The sequence below is a fragment of the Blennius ocellaris genome, assembly GCF_963422515.1.
Source record: "Blennius ocellaris genome assembly, chromosome: 15".
Classification (NCBI taxonomy): domain Eukaryota; kingdom Metazoa; phylum Chordata; class Actinopteri; order Blenniiformes; family Blenniidae; genus Blennius; species Blennius ocellaris.
This window is the reverse complement of record NC_137664.1, coordinates 7,928,372-7,947,914: the sequence shown is the minus strand read 5'-3', so window position 1 is coordinate 7,947,914 and position 19,543 is coordinate 7,928,372. Positions and strand designations below refer to the sequence as shown.

Genomic DNA, 19,543 nt, shown 5'->3' with positions numbered 1-19,543 from the left:
ATTCACTAACATTTACAGCCCTCTTCTCAGTAGGCCATACAAGTCGCCCATCATTAGCTTTGGACCAATTGGAGGGTAAGCCTCAGTAGGTATGGGTGGGTCTGGGTGACAGGACATTACCTCACACACCAGGCGCTCACCAGCATTCCAGTAAACCATGGGATGGTGCTTGGAAACTCATACTAGTTTCTCTCTGTTTCTCTTTCTCTCGTCTTGCCACAAATGCCTCACAGATGCTTACTACTGCTTCAAATGCTCAGACTTCAACTCTATATATGCCTCCAACAAAGACAGGAGATGCATCAAAGAAGACGATTATTGCATCTCTTGAAATATGTTAAATACTCCATGCTTACAAAAATGTCTTCTTGACGTGTGTCCCACGTTTCCAAACGTTTAGCAGAAAACAGTGGGCCACTGGAGGTAGGACAAACTCTAAAGCAAACAATAAACACTGACATGTGGGTATTTTTGTTTTCACATTTGCCAAAGCTGAAAGTGACTCAGTGACATTGAGGTTAGACAAATGGATTGTCTTTTCAGTTGCATGTTGTGTTTACTGTTAAAGTTACAACCCGGAACAACAAAAAAGAGTTCTCACCTTAGTAAATCCACTTTCAACATTTTCCTTTATTTTGGTGAATATTTTGAGAGACAACCAAAGCCACATATACAGCCTCATTATCACTGCAATTACACGTTAAACGTCTGCATGAAAAGGCCAAGATGGATGAGTTCCCTGTCAGGAGAGATAGGAGGGTCTGTGGGCTAAGCATCACACCTTCTGATGAACTATTTTTAAATATGTATTTTTAAAAAAATCAAATAAATCATTGCTTTAGGCCCAGTTTACACGACAACGTTTCACGTGACAACACCTCATTCGTTAAAAAAAAAGCTGTGTGTTTACACTGCAGCAGCAGACACAGGGACACTGGTGTAGTTAGTATGCCGGGCCATGTGAGGGCGCTGTTGCTTGAAACCACGCAGACATGTGTGCAGTGAAGAATACGCTATAATAATGAAGAAAATGGAGAGCACCTGACATCCGCATGGACTGATGACGCATCAGATGCTATCGGGGGTGATCAGGGGATGTTTGCGCACGTGCAGTAACAGGCTAAATAGCCTCCAGCAGTCTCTGCAGGAGGGATGGGCGGCTGTGAAAGAAACTTTCCACCTTGGGAGCCGGAATGACAACTTCACAGATACGGTGCATCCGCACACTGGTGCCGTGTAAACGAATCCCCCTAAAGTGAAGACATTTTTGCGGATTGACTCATAATCGTTGTTGTGTAAACAGGGCTACTAGTCTCAAAACATGCATTGTAGCTATAGACTTTGGTGACCTGAAGTGTGCAAAGAGGCATCATGGATGGATAGCTATAACATTTGGTTGTTACCTGCTATTGAAATCTAAAGTCCTTAAAGAGTACTGTTAGTCGTGTGCTTGTACTGTGTTGATACCCTGAAAGTGGAAGACTTAAAGACTTGTATATAACCTACACTTTTTGTTTTGCACTTTTGATTAGTGATAGGACACAAATATATAATGAAACTAAGACTTTTTCGGAAATGATCTCGATTAGTTTGTCAACAAATGACTGCAAACAATAATTGGTAATGAGAGAACATATCATTATTAGAAATTACAATCACTCAACATGAAAGAAAACCATTTCTTCCTTACGTCTTTGAGTTGTGGTCTACTCACAAATAGAGGGAAATGAGTGCAGTGTCAAAAGTCATGAATGGGCTCAGACTAATACCCTGGCCCAACCTCCTTCCACAGGCTCCTGGGCCATTTTCTAGTATCTGGAAGATATAGAAAAGAGCTTTTCTGGGCCCCTAAAATGTCTGATATTAGTCTGTCAAGAACATATGGCCCATGTTTGTGGCTGTGTCAGTGAGGTTTATTGATTTGCATCCAAGTTGGGACTTTCTGAAAATCTGGAGGCTTTCACATCACTATCTCAGCCAAGGTGGGAAGTAACATGTGTATGGCACGTGTAAGTGTGTATTTGAGTTGTTGTACATACTGTATTTGTTCATGGATAAGTGCTCCATGCAGGCATCCTCACATAGAGGTGATCTAACTTCCCCTATCACCAAAGGGAGAGACTGTTGAGTTACATTACACTATTAGAGCCATTATTATTGTCATTATTCTGCCTTTGCTAAGAGCTTCCCTCTTTGTGTCTCTCTTTACAAGTTTAGCTTTACGCTCTCAGTGAATGTTTTTACAGTTGGGTCATATTTCCAAGGTAATGAATCTGATGGTTGCACTTTCCCCTTTTTCCTCACCTTTATCTCTGTTGGTTTCCCACAACTTAAGACACTTAGCTCTCCTTTTATCTGAAGTGGTGATTTACAAACACCAGTTTGTGTCTACAGACTTGGGTCGGCTGTTTTCTGCCAGTCTGACGAGCCAGCTGGTAAATATTAAGACCATGTGTGTAGCTACGTGTGTGTGAATTGTGGAGTTAAGGAGCTGAACTCATCTTTAGTGTGGCTGTGATTGTTTTTCAAGGAAAGTGAGAATTTATTTGGTTCCAGAGAAACGGCTCAGTATTTCCCTTATGTACCTGGAATAGTAGCTTCCACGTATACACAATAAATCTCCTGTGGTGAATGCATTTTGAAGCGAGAATGATCCAAACCAGAGTATGGAGTGTTGTTAATTAACATGTTTGGCAGTTCACAAGAGTATTGACGCTGAACACATGAGTAAAATGTTTGCAGACAATTTATTTATTTTCCACCGACATTTCCGATCCTGCATGGTAATTTCCACTTGCTGTGACAACAGTATTCTTTGACTGTTTTTGTGGTTGTCTTTAGGCAGTGCATGGCAGCACATGGATACGTTTAGGGAAAACTGTGGTCTGTGCTAATACAGAAAAGGTCCACAGTGACTTGAGACACAACATGTTTATTAACATTTAACCAAAACCACAATCTTCCCCTGACCTTAACCAAAGTGTCTGTTGCATCAACCGAACTGCAGATGGGAGTCATGATGTGAACTCCTGGCTATGCTCGGCTGTCACACTCGTGTGGTTTGTGTGCGCTACACACCGGCTGCCGAACCTCTCGAGTTCATAAATGTAGCGTTTCATTTGATCAAAAATAAACTGTTTCTTTTATTGTGAAAATGAGCGAGAGTCAGAAATGCTTCCACAAAAACTGATCAAAAACAACAGACCTTGGGAAGACCAAATTCTTCAACTATCTTTGATTTGCAGTCCCTGCTGAAATATTGACATTGTATGAATCAGTTTTGTCAGTCTGCTGACAGGTGGAACAGACAAACAAGAACAGGTTTGTGTTTGATATTCACTTGCTGTTGCTTTGCCCATTCGCTGTGCCTTAGAGTTTGAATGAGTGGTGATTTAATGTGCACACTTTATTTTTTTTTAGGGGTTTGCTTGTGAGTGTTGTTTATGACCTCCTCCTGGCTTTGCTCTGTAAAGTGATGCATTGCAACTGAAATTCACAGGAAACATACAATTGATGCAGTATCAATTTTCATGATTGTATTGGTGTTAAATTATGCATGGATGTACATGCTCATGCAAATGCTAGTTGTCTTTCTTGGGACTGTAAATCTTTGCACACACAGGTTTCTGCATACCACAGCTCATGGACACACAATAAATAAAACACAGTAAATAATTCACGTCAGACACTATTTGCATTTCTCCCAAATGCAGTTCAACAAATCCAGTGATTTAATATTCTTAATATTGAGGGCGGTCTGATTAATAAGACAAATCACATCTGTTTTTTATTTGGTGTTATTGGACTCAGTTGATGTATTAGCAATAAAGAAATATTTTAACTTCTTTCTAAGACATATTAAAATAAGGGAATAAAAAAAAATGGCATGCCAAAGGAAGCAGACGTGTATTTTCTGAAACTGGCACACTCTTCACACTATAATAACTAATACTGGGATGTTTTGTGCAGATGTTAGAGGAACAACAGTTGCTAAGTTGTTTAAAGTAGTTTTCATAAAATAATAATTGTAGCCATATGTTGAGAACCTCCAAATTATGTGTGAAGCAATCAGGTTTGGTACCATCAATGTCTATCATGAGTAATGGCAGTGATCAATATATGTGTTTATACACTATGTATGTAATGCATAAAAATAGAAATAAAATAAAATGTCTTTACAGGGTTGTTTTTTTTAAGTATCAAAGCACAAGTCGAATAGTTTTACCAACACCTTATTTCTATTAATGATGACTGATTCTCACAAATGAAAAGAAAAAATAATTGTGTCTGGAAAAGGTCCTTTTGAGGTCCCATTTCCCATTTACATTTCAGCATTTCCAAGAGAAAACAGTGTGGTGTCCGTTAACTTTGCTCAGAGCCACTGGAAACTCAACTTTTTGAAAACCACTCCCCAGGTGGAACTTTTCTTAAATGCTGCAATGTCAAATAGTTCTTCTCCACATGATTAGATCAACTATAATGACAATGGCAGCATCCAGCATGTTTCCCAGTCCATGGTCTTCTTTCATTACCAAACAAAACACACTACCCACTAGTAGACTTACATGAAGACTACATAATTTTCAAAAAGTTGCTGTGTAAACAAGAAGCTTTTCTGACATGGAAAAAAACAAAACAAAACAATGTGTTTTCACTCGAAACATTGTTGTGTGAAACAGGGGCTGAAACTTTCTGGCGTTCTTCTATGGGAGGCCCTTTAAAATAAACTGGCAAGTTAGTAAGTAAAAGAAAATGCTTATTAGAGATAACACCAACAATGACCAATCTGGGGCCCCAAAGTAGCCCTATTTGCTGCTTTTCTTGGAAACATAAAAATATACTTTATACCCTAACATCTCATAACAGTCTTGGAAAGTAAAAACGGTATGCGATTGAAAAGTTCACTGTTCGGAAATTCCTGATAGTAACATTTGCTTGAGATTCATTGTACAGTGAATTACAACCTGACAATATAAGTGTGATGTTTAAGAATTATATAAAATCTTGACACTCCATGTAAATATATTCTAAAGTCATCAGTGCCTCATTATGAGAAGGCTCAAACTGTTGAGTTTGCTCCTAAAGTCGCATGGCTTTTCTCTAAGAGCTTTTTTCCCCTAAATGTGATCCAAGGACATTTGGGTGTGATCACTTGGTGACTCCAGTTTGCCCAAAGGTGAACAAGTGAAGTAGGATGCTTGTATATCTTAATGTGTCTGCCTTGTGATAGATTGGAAACCTGCCCAGTGAGTATTAAGCTAAGCTCTTGTCCTTTATGACCCCAAACAGAGTAAAGGTTTATTGATGGATGGATGAAGGAATAAAATTTGAAAGTGTGAAAGTAAAGTAGCTTCGCTTGGCTGCATATTCAATAGGTGTAAAAAAAAAAAAAAAAGAATGTGTGACGAGTGCCGCCCTTCCCCCCACTTTTAATGATGGAACCAAATCGGAGCCAAATCTGTTAAAGGTTTCCTTGAAGGTAGCTGTTGCACGGGGGTTGGTTAGCGGCGTAATGAGTCAAGGCAAACTCGTGAACTGCCTCCTGCTGACGTGATGCTCACAAAGGGTGGAGGCGGAGGTGGGGGTGGGGAGTGTTTGCTTGAGGGCAGGAAAGGATGAGAGGAGGAGGAGGAGTGTGGCAGAAAGCTATAGCTTGTACCACCTATGTGTACACAAAGGAGTCATCAATTGACACAAAGAGAGGGTTTTGTCACCTGCTCTGCCCAGGAAGACAAAGCTGAGGTTAAATTCATCCTTACATCCATCTTGAATACACTCTTCATCTTGAATATGGTTAGAGGGGGCTGAAACAGTTAACCCCAGATGAAATGCAGGGTACAACCTGAAAAGGTCAGCAGTCCATCACATGATTTCAGTCGATTTGCATATGTATAGACACATATGAATAATTCTAGGCAGGGAGAGTTAATGTGATCTCTGTGGAGAGTGTTGCTTCAGAAAAGAGATCCCTTTCTCCTCAGTTTCGATTCTGAACTAATCTTTGCTTTGAAAATGAGCAAATTACTTTACTTTCTGGTGCTGTTCTCTATAAACTGCAGTTGCACAAACCTGCAGTGATGGTTTGCGTCTGAACCTGTACTCAAATGGGAACAAACTGCCATTACAACTTATCTCAGGTGTTTTTGTCACCTGCATTTCTAATTCCTGCCTCGTCAGCTCTGAGCTGAAAGGTCATGTCAACAGATCCAGGGGACAGATATATGAACAGATAGCTGGTCTGGCCAGTTGTTCACGGTGGCAGGATCTTACAGTAGCTTCTCTAGCAAAACTCTCATGTTACTGGTGTCTCATTTCACTAGCTCAGGGCAGCGGGCGAAACTCACCGTCCTTGGGTATGTGTCCTCTCTCCCCTTTATCTGTGTTCATCTATTCTTCAATAGTCTGAGGGGATCTTACATTTTCTACATTTGTGTCATTATTCAATGTTTTACTAATATTAAGGAATTTAATGGCATTTGTTGTCCTTTTAAAGCTTGGTTGCACCACTCTTTCTTTGTGAAGGATTACAGATTCCTTAATGTGAAAGCCTCCATGTGTTTTCTAGGAATTATTATTAGATAGTGTAGTTTCTCATGGGCTGGATTTGAAGATGCTATTGGTTGTCATATATTTTACCGTAACTCACAAACTCACTTTTCTGGTAGCCAAAGCACTATTTTATTTTGTGTTTTTTAATGTAGGAGGATGAGCCACAGTTCTATCATGCATCTTTTGTCGAAGGTCAGGTTGTAATTGATTCCAGATTTCATAAACTTTCTTACATTATAATATTTATAGTCAGATCTACAAATGATTTGAGTGAATAAAAATGGGCTCAAATGTGATATTGTGCCCCCACACATGTGCAAGTTAATCTTCTAATGAGGTTGCATCCTTTAGATTGTGTTTAACAGATCTGCAAAAATAACACACACTATCCTTTTAGCATGCTTGCCTTAATGTATATGACATATTGACTCGATATAATGCATTTGCACATATTATACATATGTACAATGCTTTATTGTTAAGAGACAACGCACAAGTTGTGGCTTACTTTTATACTTATCAGCTGGTAAAGAAATGCCATTACATTTTTATGAGTAACTGTGAACTGTAATTAAGCATGGACAACTCGCACAACACCGTCCATCGCATTCACAGAGGAACTCTGCAGCGTGACAGCATGCAGCCGGAGTCACAAAAAATGATGTTCAGTCACAAGGAGAGCAAGGAATCATGCGGCAGATGGCCTGGCCGTCACAGAGCTCTGATCATTCAGTAAGACTGGGATTACATGAAAAGACAGAAGCAACTGAGACAGCCTAAATCCACAGTCGAACTTTGGCAAGTTCTCCAAGATGCATAGACCACCCCACCTTTGGTTGCATTGGTTTATTCTTCTCATCTCATTGATGTCTGAGTGCCTATATACTTTTATACACTTACATATGCCTACAAATACAACTTTTTTTCCCTCGTGGTATTAGAAAAGTATAATATTACAGAGTTTTAAAAACTCAGGACACTGGTAATATGTAAAAGAGCCAGAGGACTCGAAGTCAGAAGAAGAGGAGAAGGACATGGGGGCATGTGACACATGACAGGATGCTGAGTTTGTTGACAGGACACAAACAAACTGTGTTGCACACAATGCACATCAGCTGCGCGTCATTCCAAAGAGCCCACAAATCGCTGACAGTTGTGGGGAAAAAAAGCAGGGGTCACAGCATTGTCAAAACCCAAGACTTGAAGTAAACGACAGCTTTTTCATAGATAGGTACGACTGGTAAAATACACATTGCAACTTTCTCTACTCTTTTCAACCTAATCTAGAATCAAGCCTCAAAAGCTTTCTGTTAATTTGAACATTTTGCTTTTTCATGTCTGATGTGATATTCAGATTTCTGGGGAATAGGCACTAACAGGTGACGGAAACACAAAGTTGCCCAGTAAATCGAATCGTAAGGAGTGGAGTAGTAAATAGGAACTGACCCACAGGAATGCTCACTTCTGTTTCCAGCAAATGTGATATAATAAATGTATTGTATGTGTTGCTTGTGCCCAAGATTATTTACTTTATGTCATACTGTCAAACACTGCAGAGAAACAGAAGTTCCCCTTATGTCATTCATTTAAATTGAGGATTCAACAAACCACAGATGCCATATGATAGTACTATTTTTTTTAATCTTTTCTTATTGGAAATTTGAATTCTCGCTGAAATAAATCTATCAAGCACCAGAACAAATTAATAACAGACTTTTCCTCGACTATACACCACATGTTCTATATTAACTTTCTTTAAGCAACCTTAAGTTTGCATGTTCTCCCTTTGCATGCATGAGTTTTCTCTGGGTCGTCGTTCAAAAACATTCATGTGAGGCTGGTTGATGATTCTATTTTTCCTGTAGTTGTGAATGTGAGAGTTTTCAGGATGATGTAACCTGTCCGAGATGTATCCTTCCTTCAGCAATAGTCAGCTGGGATCAGCTCCAGCTCCTCACAACCCTAACTTCAATAAACTTGTATGGAAGATTGATAGATGGCCGAAAATACCCTTAATTATACTCTCCATTTTCTTCATGCTGAGCTGCACAGTGGAGGGAGTGGTCACAATGGAGATATTCACAGTTTACAGTCGTTCTGTATGAAATTTGCCTGTTCTCCCTGTTCACATGTGATTTCTCCAAAAACATGGCTTTTATGAGTATGTTGGGGCCTGTCTCTCCGTGTTTGCCCCATGATGGACTGGTAACCTATCCAGGGTTTACACTGCCTTCACCCATAAACTGGGATCAGCTCCAGCTCCTTGCAACCCTAAGTTAGATAAAGCAGTATAAAAAATGGCTGGATGAGTGGAGGGATTTTCTTCAAAGCATGTTTGTACATATCCATCAACTTAAAGTTGGCAGCCACAAAAGGTTTCTTTTCTATTTCCTCATGTTTCCATAGACATGTCAGTCGAAGGTGTTTGATCTCTCTGATGGAGTGTCCCAATATGCATGGTTCCCCTGTCGTGAGGCCCGACAGACATCCTGGGTCTATTCTACATTTTGGCTTAAGGTAAGACCAATAATTCATTATGACTCAGCTGGCACCGGAAATACTTTTTAAAAAGTGTAATATGTAATTATGTGTCACTACAATTAATGTCAAACAAATGTCCTGTCACCTAAATCTGAGTGAGTTAAGTGAATAAGGTGCCTGGATTGTGAGATGACGCATTCGGGAATCTATGTGACGCTTATGCATTATGGTTTTATGAAAAAAGTTTGGAGAATACATACTCAGGTGTATTTCTGTCTTATTGTCACCCCTCACTTTGCCTTTGGTTTTCGTTACAAGATTGTCTGTTCTGGACTTGACTAAAAGATCAGGTTTGTGGGAAAAGACTTTCAGTGGTGTAAAAGAGGGACACCCGCCACCCCGGTAATTTGATTGCCCTCTTGTGCCTCCCTCCAAATTGCCATTAGTTCTATGGGCTGTCAATCACTGGGTAAAGTTGTCACCTGTCGTTCTGTGTTAAAATGTCAATAAAACTCAAACCTGAAGTAATCTGATCGGTACGTTTATGGCCAGACTTATTGAGTACTTGAGTTCACCTTGAGGATATTTATGTATGTTTTCTTCAGTTAAAAAAGTGGAATGAATAATACACTTTGTGATACCTGAAGCTGCTCTAGATTCTGTTGAATAGATTACTAATTTCATCGAAGAACCAGATGTTGAAGAGAACAATATAACTGAGGGGACATGTCCAACCAGATATTAATGTTGACAGTGGAAAATGAAGAAATCATATGCATTCTCTTTAAAAAAGAACAAAGTTGCTGAGCCAACAAAACAAGATGAGGAAATAAATGCACTAATTTAATAATCAAAAAGTGTTAGCAGTGATTTCCAGTACTTCCCATTGGCCCCCATGTGATCTGGATCAATCCTTGAGAAAACACTAATGTCAAATCCTTTGATAGGAGTTTTGTTTCTGTGTAAGACACTATTTCTGTACAGTCTGCAATAGCAAAGTCCATTTTAACTTACAATATGCATATTTTATCTATGCTTTACTTTATATGTGAACTCACTTGTCTAATATTATTTTAATTCCAGGCAGGGGCATTTGAAAATAAGAAGTCGAGAGGATGGTGTGAAACTGTGCTTGGCTTAATGCCCTGTTTTGTTGTTTTTTTTAAACCTCATTCAGGCCTACTTTTCTCACCCGATGGTGGCAGCAGCAGTGATTATACACCTGGCTGCCGATGGGACCAACTACATTGACCAGACACAGTGTAACATCACTGTTCAGTTGGTGGATACCAAAGAGGGCATCCACAGTCTTGGTGAGAATTGTAATACTATGTCAACCTTCAGCCACTCTTTCCCCACCGGCATGCCATTAGGCCCCCAGCTTAATCATTTTTGTACCTTTGGGGTAGGATTAATATCTGTTTTTGTCCCCTATACTTATCCTGCCTCAATCTTATTGTGCTGTGTTTTGTCTTTTGCTCCACAATCCTTTCCGCAGGTGACTGGCGACTGAGCTGCCGCACAAACCCGCTGGTTATCCCGGTGAGCCATGACTTGTCAGTGGCCTTTTACCACACCAAGGCCATCCTAGTCATGTTTGCATCTCATTTCGTGGCCATCTCTGGTGTCGGACTGCGCTCCTTTCAGTCTTTTGACCCGATCACAATAAGTGGCTGCCAAAGCAACGAAATCTACAACCCAACAGGACAGAGGTAAGTTTGAGAAACAGGAGAATAGACCAGGTATTTTTGTGTTGCATTCAAACGTGACAGCATTCAGGATGAGCTTTAAAGAAGGCTGTTGATCAAATACATGAGGCCACATCCCGTCCCTCTTTAATGTTGACTTTAAATTGTCCGTCCCAACAACTTTGAAGAACCAGACGGAACACAAACACGCAAGAAGAGACAAGCCATGCTTGGTTATGTTTCTGAATGGGATTGTTCAAACTAAAAACATCAGTGAGCATGCATTTAGTAATGATGCCAGAAAGCTGTTTAATCTCAGACATCTGCCCAAGGTGCAGCAATAACAAGGAAAATCTGGGGAATTTACAAATAATTTGGACCTGTTGTAGAGCTTTGCAAATTTGCAACAAAAAGCCTGCAATGCTGCCTCCAGCACTAAATCTTATTTACCTCACAGTTTGGTTTTGACTATGCTGAGGCTGAAGAAGGCACTGCATGAAAATAGTAGTACTTAAATACTTTACAATGCTTAATATTACTTAAAATGTACTTAAATGGCCCATTCTTGAATGTATTCTATATTTGAACTTGTGCCTGTGCTGCTCATATGATTTGTAAATGCTGAATGAAAAATTCTCAACTTAAAATTGTGATATTTAATAAAAACCCACTGAGACATTTATGACTATTTTTTCAGCTGTGAAATCACAATTGAAATTGTCCTCTACCTTTAATGTTAACTACTAGCCACATGATGTCATTCCTCACAAATGCAGTGAAACCAGACCACACACACACATGAAGAACCACAATTTACCAATTTCCACACCACTGTCATGCATGAGACAGTTCATAGGGACGACGCTCCCGCCCGCCTTTCAACAAGAAATGCACTAATAAACCCCACAATACACAAAGAATGGATGGTCAGTGGTTCTGTGTGGAGAGATAGAGCTGTTTGTGGCTTTTGTTGTGTGCCAGAGAGACATCCAAGAGTACCTAAATAGATTAAAACTGCTGTATATCTGCATCAGCCAGGAAATTGTTTATTACCACACACACACACACACACACAGACATAGTCGCTTTCTCTCAGAGTTCTTGCTGACTTTTTCTTTCTTTCATATTCCCTCCACTTCATTTAATTTCTCGAGGCTCCTGAAAACCATTATGCTTACATGAGGACAAGCCAGCGAGTCAATCCCACTTATCCTCTCAAGTTTTTGAACATGCTACAAGTTGAATTTTCATTATAATAATATAACAATCAGCTATTATTCAGTGTTATGACCTTCCAACTTTTGTAGGAAAACCCAGGCTGTGTTTCTTTGCCATCGATCTGTTTCTTTTCTTAATAAACCATAATTAATCATCTCCTGATCTCAGCAGATCACCTTCCCAAGCTATCCTTCTCTCTCTCCTGCATGTTGCTTGACTCCGTCTTCATATCCGTCTCCTTCCCTCTCCCTGCTTTTCTACCGCTCCCCTCCTCCTCCCTTCCATCATAGCTGCTATCCTGTTCTGTCCTCTCATCCTTTACTTTCACGTCATCTTCCTCCCTTACTGACTGCCATTCTCCCCTTTTTTGTGCCTCCTGCTCCTACTTTCCTTCCCTCGTTCTCCTGGGCTGAACAGCATATTTCCCGTAATACTTATGCCTCTACAAAACACCACATCCCTTTTTCCCTGAGTTGTTAACAACAGAAGCTATTAACATGACTCAGTTTTATGTTCCGTGCTTGTCTGCAAGCACATGCACATGTATGTTTTCTCTTTTCTTTCAGATTTTCGCACCTTTTTGTTCTGTTTACATTTCTTAATTTTTTTCTTCTCGTCCCCCATCCTGCATGCAGAACTGCTCATTTTTGCCTATTAATCTAAGAGTGATGTTGAGAAAGTTTTTGTTCTGTTCTTCCTTTCCGGTTTTACTCTCTTTTGAGTCATACTTACTATTCTCTTGTGGAGTATACCGTATTCTCATTTGCAGGGGAGGGGGATAGTTTTCCAGGTAGTTAATTGTAATTTATGTCATAAATTCCAGAGCGACTCGCAGAAAACCACAAAGAGTTTGTTCAAAACCAAAGTGTCCACAGAGGAGGTTTCTCGGCTTTCCGAGTCCTCAAGGAGTCTAGACCTAAGGGACCGCTACTAGTGTGTTTTATATCACCAGTCTTCACCTGCTCAGCTAAGCTTTCTGTCAGCCTGAGTTGACATAGTGAGAGGGACAGAAAGGTATGAAATGAAGGACATATGGAATAATATAAATGAATAAGGTTATTAATAATCTGGGGGGAATAAAGCAAGGAAAGCTAAATATTATGCTTGCTATAGACGTAGGGAAATTAAAGGCTGAAAAGAGAAAAATAGAGACGACACTAACGGTGGAGTGAGTTTAACAATGTTTCTCCAGACTTGTATTTTCTTTCAAGCTCTCTCTCTTTCTCTCTCTCTCTCTCTCTCTCTGCATCCTTCTCGCTTTCATGAGGGGAACCTATACTGTAGAATGTGGACTGTAAAAAGGTGCCTTGGGCATGCAAACATTCCAAAAGCATTAAAAACCTTCTCCATCAGGCTCCTATCATAAAGCTGTGACCAAACTCTACCACTGTAGCCCACACATAATCCATCCTGTTGCTCTGAATTCACAAACTATGCACACGGAGACACCCTTTTACGCACACAGCAAATATGGCAATCTTTTCTCCATGTGGTTTATTGATTTGATATGTTAAGCAGTCAATGATGGATGGATGTGGATGACTTGATGCATAGCTTGTCTGTTTGTGAGCAAATGTGCTTCGATGTTTGGAAGTCTGCAGTGTTATTTGATTCACAAAATTTCTAGTTGGTTGTAATTTAAAGTGTTTTCTTTCATCATTTTTCTCTCTGTTCCCTGTTTCTTTCTCACTTTCTTTTACCACAACCCCCCCCCCCCCCCCCCCCCCCCATGTACCCACACACACACACACACACACAATCTTTCGCAGTTGTGTACATTATTCGTGTGAAGCCATTGACTGCCAGGAACCCTTAATCCGCAATGCAGAGCTGACGTGCAGTAGCCCTGGCCGCCACTTCTACAATGGAGACCGCTGCACCATCTCCTGCAACTCTGGATATGTTTTGCAAGTCCACCAGGATGATGACATCATCAAGAGCCAGGTGAATGCACAGACACACTCCAACCCATGTTTCAGCACACGTAAGACAGTTAAAGCACTGGCTGCACAAAGAGCCGTCCACATGAAAACACTTAAGTGCAGTAGCATCTCAGCAGCATATGGAACATGCATACAAATGTATAAATGCGCACATGAACATGCACTGATGCCAAATGAAGTACTAAAATCTCCATAAATACGGGTCCAAAACAGTCTGCTTTCCTCTCTATCTCCGCATTTATTTTGTCACCTGCAAAACTAGGCTTGGCACGGTAAGCCACCAGGGAGAATGACATCATAAACATCCAGGTACATGAGTGCTGCACTGGGAAGTGGAGCCCCGAGTCTCCTCCTCTCGCTATCTCGCTACACATATATGAGCAAAGAACAACACACACACACACACACACACACACACACACACACACACACACACACACACACACACACACAGAACACATGTAAGCGTTATCCTCTACAAGCAGACATAGAAAATGTTTCGTCTTTTGCTGAGCATGCTGCACCATCACCTCAAACAGTCACTTTGTATTGCTACTCCACCGGGACAATGACATCATAGCATAGTGTCTGCTCCCTCTCCCTCGTTCGCTCGCTCGCTCGCTCTCTCTCTCTCCTCGCTCATTTTGCACACATTGAAGTCTCTGTTAAAGGGCAGGTTTGTGCGACTGCTCTCACGAAACAGCTCACATTAAATGCTTTCATGTAGATATCGGCACACATACAAACACACGCGTGCATGCAGGCGGTGCACACACAAAGACAACAATCTCTTGCATAGACAGAACACAGATGCAGACAGATACAGTATACACACAGATGCATGCACATCACAAGTAAACAAACAAACAGGGTAGTTGACACCACATCGTAAACCTTTTGGATTGGGGCCAAGCTGCTGTAAAGGCCATATAAACGCTTTATCCTTCTCCCTGGCTTTGTAAAGCTGTCTGCAAGACAATCTATTAATGCTCCCCGAGAGAGATAGGACATTCAGAAAACAAGCTGAATTTTGTTTTTATGTGTGCTTCAGTTGGGGGGAAAAAACCAAACAAAACATGCCTCTACTGTATGTGTGTGTGTGTTAGTGTGTTCATATGAGGTTGCGTGTGAGTTAAGATTAAGTAAAGAGGCTGGTAATGGAAAGGCAATAAGAAACATGAAAGTCAGAAATGAAGTCTTTTAGTTCTGATGTGGACCATAACATTATATTTTGCTATATATGATATTTCCACATGCTATCTTTTCTCTTCTCCTAAAAGTGCATATCTACTTATGTACAGTATATCTGCTCACAAAAATATGTTTTTTTATATGTGTGTTCCTGTGCCGATACCCAGGATCTGTTTTACACATTCTGCAAACACCAAATTATTCTCTATTGAATAGGCGCAGAACCATAATTGTATTATAATTTGATTGGCATTTAACTGTGTGGCTATTTATCACTGTCACTGTTTCATGGTAAACAATGCTTCTTGAGAGAGGGAGGCAGGAAAGTAAAGTGTGGTGATGGGAGAACAGAAAAGTGAGTATAAACATTGAAATATAACTTGTTTATATCTTTATACTGTATATCTGCAATATCTGGTGTCAGCTCAAAGGTGACCTGTGGATGTATTTACTTAATTGTGACGTATCTTATCAGTTTAATTTTGAGAAGTGATCTTTTGCTCACAAAAGAAACCAAATGTCAAATATTCATAGTGAATACATAAGTTGTCCTGAATCTGTAATACTATCTTGCTAATCCACTCCAAGCTGAAAATCTTTTTCAGTTTGGACCTTTCTTAGCTTTTCAGATGTTGTCTCCTCGTGTATGAGCGCCAAGTCCAGAACTGTTAAACTTTGACATAAACCTTTCAATGTTTCCAGAGTTGAATGTAACTTTTAGCAGCTGTATTTGTTGCTAGCTTTTAAATCCAGATGTGGAAATAACTATGATCTTTCTTTAACTGCCAGCTGTGAAGAGAAGTGGAATAAAAGAAAGCTTTGCATAACACCGCAAAAGAAACACAATTTCATTATGTCGCAAATGTAAATACTTTTATTATTACCTTTTACAGTTGATTAGATAGAAATTAATGCATAACATCCCCAAGGGGTCAAATTCACAGAAGGACCATTCGTTCAAGGCTGCTGTGGCTCAGTTGTTAGTGCAGGTTTTCTTCTGTCACCGGGATTGGTGGTTTGATTCCCATCTTGCCCTGTCAATATATGAAAGTGATCTAATCCTTAATGGATATAGAGCCCCTTGTGTATCTGCTGTCACTATGTCTTTGTGTATGAAGGCAGTTAAAACAAAAAGTGCCTTGAGAGTTTAGAAGTGGTGAAAATGTAGCCACAGTAAATGTGAAGTCCGTTTAACATTTCATTAATTTCATTTCTCTTTTTCACTCTTGTTCACTACATTTCCCCCCACGCCAGTCCTCACAAAGATGCACACTTCTCCACACAAGTTGAAAAGTGCAGTGTAAAGCACAATCTTGTCTACTTTCATTAGCCAATTACATTCTTCACTCAGTGCTGTCAAAGTGGTTCTCGGAACACCACCTTCTTAGATAATGCTATCTTAGGAACAAATCTGTTTCCCTCACTTGCTTGATTTGTATATGTGTTTTCTATTGCTGTCTGTTTTTCCTATCCCCCCTCACTCTTTGAAGTGGTCGGGGAACACTGAGTGCTGGCACAGAAAAAGTCACATCTAACTCACACAGACCTTTCCTTTAAAGAAAGACTGTGGGCTTGACAATTGTCCACCGAACTGCAGCCCACTAAACCATTGTGATGTTACTCACTCTGACCACATCACCTTCTTTTGGCTAGTTTTGGCTGGGTGAAAACTATAATATACAAATATAGACATTTAAAGGTGGACGTTATCTCTCTTTGCTGAAATCATTGTTGCTCTTCAGGTTACTGGTTTGGGAAATTATGAACTATAATAAGGATTTCATTCAAAAGGACACATGGTTGTTATTGTTTTTCTGATGTGAAGTGTGCTGCTATTTATCTGAAAAAAGAATCAAATTTTAAAAACAGAATTTTGTCTGTGATAAATTGCAGGCGAAACAGTTTTCTTCAAGTGTGTCTATTTCAGGCAGATACAATCTCCACGTCTCAGTTAAACATTTCCTCACTAATAAAAATAAAAGTTCTGAAACTGTTTTTCCATGAAGTCAAGAATATGATCAACGACACACTAGTATGACTACTACCACCACGACTACTACTACTACTAGTACTACTACTATGCCTACAACTACAATGGTGTATTTTGTGATAAATGAAGGAGGTGGGGGTTGTTTTGATATATATATATATATAGCCTCCTATAATGACTTATTCAACAATTAGTTCAGTTATTTTTCAGAAGTTGCGCACATGCAGTGCACATGTTACTTTACTAGAAATATGTGAAAAGAGCTTATTTGTTTTAAAGGAATCTCATACTGATATGTGATGAGATATAATGGGACCAAGATGAAAGATAATGGGAAGAGGGTGCAGGATATGAAGAAAAAGATACGTGATGTTAAGGGAGTCCAGCTTGTGCAACCTTAAAAACTGGCCTTGCTTTACAAAGATGTGTGTCATTACAGTCAACCAAAAAGGGTGTGCTCGGTAATTGATGATGAAAACACAGGTTTGCCTTTTATTGTTCTCCAAAGGAAAAGTCAAGATGATTGAGCTTTAACGACACCGCTCTTAGATTTATTGGCAGAACGATCAGTATGTGGATTCCTGTTATGCTGCACAGTGCTGTTTATTTTGAAGATGACGAAAACATTTGTGGTTTGGATGATGCATTTTGGTGTCATCTCTGGAATCATAATGGGAAAAGCCAAACAACTTACAAGAATCAGTGCTGTTTAATAAGAAATGGACGTAAGACAAGGTTATTTTTTGCTAATAGTTTGCTATTTTGAAATGGAATGTTTCAAATGATGAGAACACTCATTATTCTGCTTCCAGTACCTCATGTTTTGTTTTTTTATACAAAGGAATCATTGCTCATCATTGCAAAGAGTGCATTAGCACAAGCACGGCCATGTTTACACACATTTCTATGCCTTCTGGGGACAGTTCATTGACATGTATTAATTAGTCCACCACAGTGCAAACTCAGGCAACAATTGCATAAACTCAGATCTATAGTAGAAATTATTTATTCATTTATTTATTTGAATGTTTTTTTGGACTGCTGGAGGAAACCAAATAGGCCGCCCAACTAGAGACTCAAATCAGGGCTATTGTTGCTGTGAAGTGAGAGTACTGACCAATACAACACTACGCAGCCTGTCAAACATACTTTTATGAAACCACTCATATTAAAGATGCATTTAAACATAAAAAAATATTTTTTTTCTATTTTCTTCTGGCCTACTGCATGTCAATAATTCGACCTCAAAAACCAAGGTTGTTTAATAATTCTGAATCCAGTAGGATCAGATCCAGAATGTGCTTCCTTTACTTTGAAGCATTTTTATTGGAAGAATATTAATATCCAGGAAACAAATATCGCTTGGACATTTTCAAAACATGTTCATGTTTTCACCTAATAAATGAAAAGTTCTCCCTATGTGGAATGTGGACTAAATATACACAAAAACACACATTGACAATCAAATCTGTCCTCAGATGTGAAATGAAACGAATACAAAATGTTTTTTATTTCATTGACAACAACAAACACACACAATTCATGCAAAACATGCGTCATTTGGAAGTCTCACTCAGACTACAGACACTTAAACACGTCTCAGTAGGCTTTTATTACCACTTCTGGGATTGACTGCTGAGTCTTTTCCATGTGTGGATCTCTTCCAGGTACTCCACAGTTTACCAAATTCCAAAAACAAGAGCATAATCACATCGGTTGTTGCACTCTGTAGGCTTGCAAACTTAAGGTAGGCTGGCCTGATTTTAAAAACCGACCCAAAAAGAGAAGCTGAAAAAGTTACTCACTAAGAGATTCATCATATACTGTATTTAATAAAGTATTATGTGTTTTTAGTGTGGTTTTTTTCTCTCTACTTTGGTTGTTTGCTCTCCGATAAACATTTCTGTTGTTAATCTTTTCATTAAAAAATTGTGAGCGTCTGTGAATCAAACTACTTTCTCAGTATCACCACTACACAGAAACAGAGCGAAGAGAACTCGGGGTTGTCATATAAATCCCAGGAGGTTGTTATTCCAGATTCCCCCTCTCCCTGTGCATCCATGCGTGCATGTGCGTGCATGTGTTCGTGTGTGTGTTTCTCAGAAGCCGTCACACGTCTACCAAAGTCAATGTGTTTTGGGTTAGGGCTGATTGTGCAGTTGTTGGATATCAGTTGTCTGAGTGTCATGACTTGACCTTACAAATGCTATCAGCAGTTACCTGAGCTGCTGAGTAGCCTATGTGGCTTACTGACATACAGTAAGCTAAGCCTCATCACGCTTTGTTGGGTTGCACGCTGATTAGAAACCTGTTGGTGTGAGTGCTGAATTGCTGTAGTCATTTCTTCTTTTTTTTTTTGTGAGGTAAACATTTATCGCTTGTGTGCATGACAGCAATCTGTCACATCAATGTTCAAATTAGAGCTTGTGTCCATGCATTCTTAGGCATAATGTCTATTTCAGAATTGTTCTGTTTCCATCTGT

General features: G+C 39.6%; 1 protein-coding gene across 1 annotated transcript in view; it reads left to right on the top strand.

The window, feature by feature from the left end:
* Nucleotides 1–19,543, top strand: part of LOC308140380 (pappalysin-1-like) — a gene marked incomplete at its 5' end in the record, with an annotated part of 89,094 nt that overhangs the window by 45,812 nt on the left and 23,739 nt on the right. Inside the window, 4 exons of the mRNA XM_080510142.1 lie at nt 8,956–9,066; nt 10,208–10,343; nt 10,529–10,742; nt 13,706–13,880. Of these exons, the coding sequence (XP_080366268.1) occupies nt 8,956–9,066; nt 10,208–10,343; nt 10,529–10,742; nt 13,706–13,880 (636 nt within the window). The remainder of the gene's footprint in view (nt 1–8,955; nt 9,067–10,207; nt 10,344–10,528; nt 10,743–13,705; nt 13,881–19,543) is intronic.